The 7,138-nt window shown below is 34.5% G+C and overlaps 1 protein-coding gene across 1 annotated transcript; it reads right to left on the bottom strand.

Annotated features, from left to right (window-relative positions):
* Window positions 1-5,774: 5,774 nt before the first annotated feature.
* LOC108402005 (olfactory receptor 4K13-like) lies at window positions 5,775-6,716 on the bottom strand. The gene is given in 1 exon segment (XM_017668251.1): window positions 5,775-6,716. A coding segment is annotated over 1 exon segment (942 nt).
* Between the last annotated feature and the right edge of the window lie 422 nt (window positions 6,717-7,138).

Genomic DNA, 7,138 nt, shown 5'->3' with positions numbered 1-7,138 from the left:
TAGTCTATGTAGTTCTCAGAAGGTCTTTAGAATGAAGATGGTCTGGAAAAAGTGATAATTTAATGTGTGATAGTTTTGAAGGTGGATATATAGAAAGTAGTATTTGATTCCTACAGAAAGAGAGAAGATGGGCATTTCTGTAAAATATATTTGAATTAACATAAATGACATTCACATTACTGCATTTCAACCAGAAAGGCACAAAAGATGAGAAATTCATCATAAAATTTTGTAAATACACTTTGGAGGCACACATTGTGTTTACATTGGTTCACTGCTTCTGTCATGAGTTCCTGAGTTCACAAACCATAGGTTAATGAGTAAAAGAGCCAATGGCTATTAACATGAGTTGGTTCAGGTGGATAGAAATAACAGCTGTGTAAATTTTTGGTGCCTAGTATTTGACCTTTACTCCTTTCTCCCTCTGTAACTGAAATATTCAGATATGTGCATGTGACTTGAATTATACACCCCCTCAGGAATTACTTTAGGGTACTTTCTTCTGCCAGCTGTACTATGTTCTTACCCCTCTCTTTCCCTCCCAAAGAGATATACCAATGATTTCACTTATTTCTATAGCTAAACTGGATACTTCCTGTCATATATTCTTCTCCCCACAATATTGTAAATGTAATAAGTTTCCTAGGAAGTTCTGAACAAAAACATTAATCTCAGTATTCAGGTTTCTTCCTTCCTCCTTCTTTCCTTCCTTCCTCTTTCTTTCTTCGTATATATTTTTGATTAGTGATCTATATCTCATACTTTGGTTCCTGAACAAAACTCCTGACCTCCATTGTTCAGCATTTTTTACTATTTCCTGAATCAATTGTTAGTGGGTTCTTGGCTGGAGTTCTCTTCCTTGTCCCTTCGCATTCTGTGTATACATGATCATTGGACAATTACCAAACCTTTTACAAGTAGTGTTTATGTTTGCTTGGCTTCTGAATGTCTGTCTTTGTACCAAGTTCTTTCCTCTGTCTTTTCACACTGTGTGCAGTGTGACTCTTATTCTGACTCATACCTCCTTGACCCTAGCTGTCTGTATGATTTCTCACATTGAGCTGATATTATTGGCTCACTTTTATCTACTTTTGCATTTTGATTTATTCGTTTGGTTCCAGCTTTCTTTTTTTTTCCTTTTTATTTTATTTTATTTTTTATTTTGGTATCATTAATGTACAATTACATGAGCAACATTATGGTTACTAGACTCCCTCCATTATCAAGTCCCCTCCATATACCCCATTACAGTCACTATCCATCAGCTTAGTAAGATGCTATAGAATCACTACTTGTCTTCTCTGTGTTATACTTACTGCCTTCCCTGTGTCCAGCTTTCTTTTTTAAAGCTGCTAATGATAAAACTGCTGTGCCAAACACAGGCACAGATACAGAATCACAGAAACACCATTACATGTACTTATACTATGTCCTAATTCTGGAGCACCAGAACAGAGAGTGGAAAATCTACTCTGAATTTTTTTTTCTTTTTGGCGTGACAGTCATGAATTATTCAGATGTTAGTGTGTTTGTATGGTATATATTTTTATAGTGTACACTGAGTATACAAAAAAAAACTGAACCAGAAGTCAAGATTTAAATTCTAGTCCTGGCCTCAACATTTACTAGGGAAATACACTCTTAACTATTAAATATTGATTTATTTTGTATAAAAATTGAATAATGCCTACTCTTTAACCTCACAGATTGTTATGAGACTCTAAAAGGTAACATATATGGAATATATTTGTATGTTTCATTTTATATGCATAGTTGCTACAGATGTGCATTCACAAAACTCTGTGTTTAACATTATCTAATTTTTCTGGTGATTATAACCCAGCAGCTAGAAATTCACTATGCTGTGAAAGAATAGTGAATAGTGAAAGAAGAATTTCACTATGGAAGACTTGATAAATAAGACTTAGTGTTAATGAAAGTATTTTTCTCTTATTAAATATAAATGATATAATTACTAGTTGTCTTTTTTATAAATAATTATTATCATAATCCCTGGTATTCTATGTTTTAGTAATTTAGTCTACATGCTAGTTAAGAAATTGTTTTCAAAACTATTCACTAGCAATCTCAAAATACTAACAGGAGAAAATCTTGAGAATCATAAAAATAGTTTTTATAGTTTAATACATAAAATTGGAAAGTTAAAAGCAAAAATGGTATTTATTAATTTGGGATTTTTGGGAAATTAGCAAGCATATTTATAAAATATATCCAGCTAGTAATACATGTAGATGGATTTAAATCTGTTATGATTGATGAAAATTATTCATTATGACAATTTGTACATATGATCAAAGAGGCAATATCTTTAAAATATGTACTTTTCTACTCAGACACTGGTAAAAATAAGTTTGAAATAAGAAAAAGAAAAGATTTCTTCTTAACTTACACAGTTAAGCCTCAAATGGCAATTTAAAATTTTTGAGCGGTATATTTTTATAAATAACAGTGAACTGGAAAGAAATAAAGAAATAATTGCATCAAACTGGATCAGGCAGGGTCTGATTTGTCTCTAACAAGATCTTGGTCTGAGAATGTGATTGATAGCCTGATTTGGGGAGCCTAGACCTTGCTATGCTGTTCATGTGACAAAAGATGAAATATCACTCTACTCTTTTTAACTGTAGTTTCTTCCTTGGGGGAAAAAAACTATGGATGTCCAATACGGTATGTTTCTATTCAGTAATAAAGTCTCTTCCATACATTTCCACAAAAACACTTTAGTAGTGTATGCAGAAATATATAACTAACAGTTCTTTTGATAATGACAAAGACTGTGCAGTGTCTATTGATCTTGAGTATTTTAATGATTCTTTTTCATGAGAGTGTTAAGTCATGTATGGGTGAGATAACCTACAAATAATATTCAATTACGAAAAAAAATGTGTGGAATGTGATAAATCAGATTTGTTTCCAAAATAACCATTATTGAAGTTTTCTTAATTAAAAAATAAATGTGTTCATTTAATAGAAAAAGGCTCAACATTGTAAGTGCACAAAGGGCTTTGTCTTCACATACTGATCAAGTTAAAAAATATTAAAATAATTATTTTAAGTGTAGGTTAAAGAAAAGACAGTGTATTTAGATAAATAGGGACTAATACCTGGATTAAAAATCACCCAAAATTAATGTTACTAGTACAATTATACAATTGTATTGAATGAAAGATTATATGACTTCAATCAAAATATAATTGTAGCCTTGAGCAGAAAATTTTTAAATTACTAGTTTATTTCATTTAATATTCCATAATTGCTTTCTGTGTTAAAATAAATACTCAGTGTAGGAAAGGTAAAACATAGGTAAGTAAATTAATAAAAATAAAATGTTTTTGTTTCCCATTTTCTTGATATGAGATTTTATTAAATTACATTTCAGACTTGTCACAGACCCTAAACTCAGCCAAGGAAGGACCTAATTTTTCTGTTCTTTCTACCATATTCTAAATTATTTCGTCTTTGTATCCCATAGGAATTAAACTAAACCAAACTCATATTCCAAAACTGCAAACTGAAACTATAAGAACTGACCCCTCAGATCAAGAATGTGGGTTGTGTTTATTGGTCAGTCACAGGCTGGTTTTTCTTCCTGAAATTAGATATATTTGTCTAGATGTTAGTTGGCCAATATTTGTCTTTTACCATTGCCCTCATGATCAGCATACTATGGTTTTCATTCAGTTCTAGGTTTCTTATAAAATGTCTCCTCTTTTTTAATAAAAAAGTATACAATAGCAGTGTGTTGTTAGCACTGCTATTTAAACCTACCAGTTCTGGCTGAGGAGAAGCCTCTTCAAAAGCATGCAGGCACAGTGAAATTCTGGATATATATGTTTATCTTTTGTACCTCCACAAATACACATGACAATCATTGCAGATTAAAAAGAAAAAGGACAAGAAACATATACATAAGGTGTAGACTGGTGATCAATTCCCAGAGGGAATTATTAAAATCAACATGCTAGTGTTCCCTAGAGTCCAGAGAAAGGACCTCTCTCATTTGGGTGATTGTGAATTCCCTGAGTATAGGCTATGTGGACTTTCTCTAGGAGGTGCTTTCTAGAGAAAGCACACTAACTTTAGTGTTTTAGTTGGGATGGGGTGAGCACATTTATTAAAAATGGATCTATTATATTTGATAGGCTTGTGGAAATTAAAATTCTAATAACTTGATTTCATCAATCTGAATATTTATAACGAATCTGGTAATTGAATACATTTGTTCAAGTAAAATTAAACAACGTCCACACTGAGTAAGGCATATAGGGAAATTCACTGACTATAGATGTGTTATTAACATAGAAAAACTATCCTTTTAACATATAATGGAAGAAAGAGTGAGAGAGAGAGAAAAAAATCAGGCGAGGCTTTCACCATAGTAATCAATAAGTGATTAGTTAGTGGGGTTTAACAATCATTCTAAAGACTTAGAATTCCATTAGTCTTTTACATTTATGTAGAACTTGTTGATGAATCATCAGTACTAAAGGAAGGTCAAGGGGGCAACTGCAGTAAAACTTTTATGGTAAAACAGTGTAAGTAAGTGGGTAATATTCTAAATGCTGAGTGGCAGTACATGATTGCAGATGGGTTTGTTTGCTGGTGGAAGTTTTCTGTGTTTGTTTTTTATATGTAACTCTTCCATGTTTTTCCAATTATAAACTTGAAAAGATTACAAGGAAGTGAGGATAGTAAATATACCTGTGCTGCTGTATTCATTCCCAAAGCCCATAGCAGACAATGCTAATTGATTTCTCACAGTTCCTCTGTGAACCCTCTGCATGGTTGACATATATTGATAGTTATTTTAACACCTAGTGGGTTATAACATATAACTTTAGAAACAGGAATTTAAACAAAACACCATATAGCATGCTATTTTACTAACATTTCCTATTTTTACATATTGATTTGTTGGATTCCCCTGAGGAAGGCGCTGCCCCAAATCACTCACCAAAGACGTTTCTTGATGCAACAAGCAAGAGGAATTTATTCGGAAGCCAACTAGTTGGGGTCCAAGTCGGCCCATCGCAGCGGGTCTCAACGAGGACCCTGAGCACTTACAACTAAGTGGTTATATAGGATTTTCTGAGGCATTCAGCCCTAGAGGATTACCATGGTTACAGATTGTTTTGTAATAACAAGATAACAATACTACATAGCAAGATAACAATACTACAAAGGCAGTAATTTTTCAAACCTACGATTTCTGGGTTAGTGCCACGTCCTGGGGGGGGGGTGTAGCAAGGTAGGGTCGGCATTTATGATTAACTAACCGAGAGGTTAGCGCTGCCAGCAGTCATGATTGATTAACTTGTTTTTCCAGAGGAGTTACCTGGTTTCAGTTGTTCCCTCTGAGTCATATATCAGAATGGCTTTTTGGGCTTCAAGATGGCTACTCTTAGGCTAACTTATTTCTCAGGGAGGTTGGGGTCCTACAGATTCACTGAAACTTTTTAGGATTTTGTAAGAAGACATTATGCTTATGTGTATTAAATACTGGTCATGGTTTCCCTGAATTCAAGACAAGGTAGTACAAGGAAATGATGACTGCATGCTTGTTTATATATTAAGTCTGTACTGTGAACATTTTCCATTAGAATTTCATCAGAAACATATGAATAATTCCACAAATCTTGAGGGAAGAATAAACATACTAATTACATTTTCACTTCAATTATTTGAAAAAATAGTTAAGACTCAAAATTCCAATAAGCAGAGGACGCAGAATTATCAGTTGTTACAGACAACATTTAGGAGATGAGCCAGGAACCAGTATGCTGGCTGCTCAGTCTCTTAATGGCTGCCTTCATTTCCTGATTCTTCAGAGTGTAAGTAATTGGATTAATGAGGGGGGTGATGGTCAAGTAAAATACAGAAAAAAACTTACTTGCAGAATAACTATTGAATGGGAAAGCATAGATAAAGATAGCTGGGCCAAAGAAGAGAGTGATCACAGTGATGTGAGCAGATAGTGTGGACACAGCCTTGGAGGATGCACTGGAAGAATGCTTCCAGATGGTGACCAGCATGACGACATAGGATATGAGCAAGAGAATGAAGCAGATCAAGGACAGAAGCCCACTGTTTGTAATCACCAAGAGCTAGAGGGTATAAGTTTTAGTGCAAGCAAGCTTGATGACCAGCGGAAGGTCACAGAAAATGTTGTCCACAACGTTGGGACCACAGAAAGGTAAACCAACCGTGAAAACTATCTGGCTTGTAGTATGTATGAAGCCAACTATCCATGAGAGCAGTAGAAACACAGTGAGCACCCTGCGACTCATGAGGGTTTTGTAGCGCAAGGGTTTGCATATGAACACATACCTGTCTATGGCCATAGCTATCAGAAGAGACATCTCTCCACCCCCAAAGAAGTGCATGAAAAACATCTGGGCCATGCAGCCCCACAAGGAGATGGTCTTGTGTTTTCTAAGGAAGTCTGCAATTGCTTTGGGAGTTGCAGTAGTTGAAAGACATAAGTCAAGAAACGACAAGTTTGCCAGAAAGAAATACATGGGGGAGTGAAGATGGTTATCAAATATCACAGAGATCACAATAAGGAGGTTTCCTACTACAATGGCTACATAGACAAGAAAGAAGATTGCAAAAAGGAATATCTGAATTTCTTGAGAACTGGAAAGTCCCAGCAAGATAAACTCAGAAACACTTGATCTGTTCTTCAGAAAATCCATTCATCGTCCTGAATGAGTTTGTCAGAAGTTGTCTAAAAGGTGAAAAAACACAGGATGTGATAGGGAATACTAAGTCAGTGAACCTAATCTTTTCTTTAGCATCCATCCTATTTCTTATTGTTTCTCTGAGAAACAATTGCCTTTTGGCAATATGACTGCTTTGTATATATTCTTTGCTATTTTGCAGTTGGAGATACTTCACAGGACGACAGCACAATAGAAAGAGTGATGGGAATGGAGCCAATTAAGTCAAATTTGTGTTTTGGTTAGTAAAAGGCAAAGTCAGTCAGACAATTGAGAAACGTTCTATCTTCATGTTTGACTCCAGATAGACTATGCACAAATAATTAATTTACTAAAATGATAGTTTTGAAAAGCATTGCTGGAGTAGATTTCTATCTCTTGCAGGTTTCAGGATGTAC

This window comes from Manis javanica, chromosome 8 (genome assembly GCF_040802235.1).
Source record: "Manis javanica isolate MJ-LG chromosome 8, MJ_LKY, whole genome shotgun sequence".
NCBI lineage: Eukaryota > Metazoa > Chordata > Mammalia > Pholidota > Manidae > Manis > Manis javanica.
Note: the sequence above shows the minus strand (reverse complement) of the source record. Positions and strands in the feature narration are given on the sequence as shown.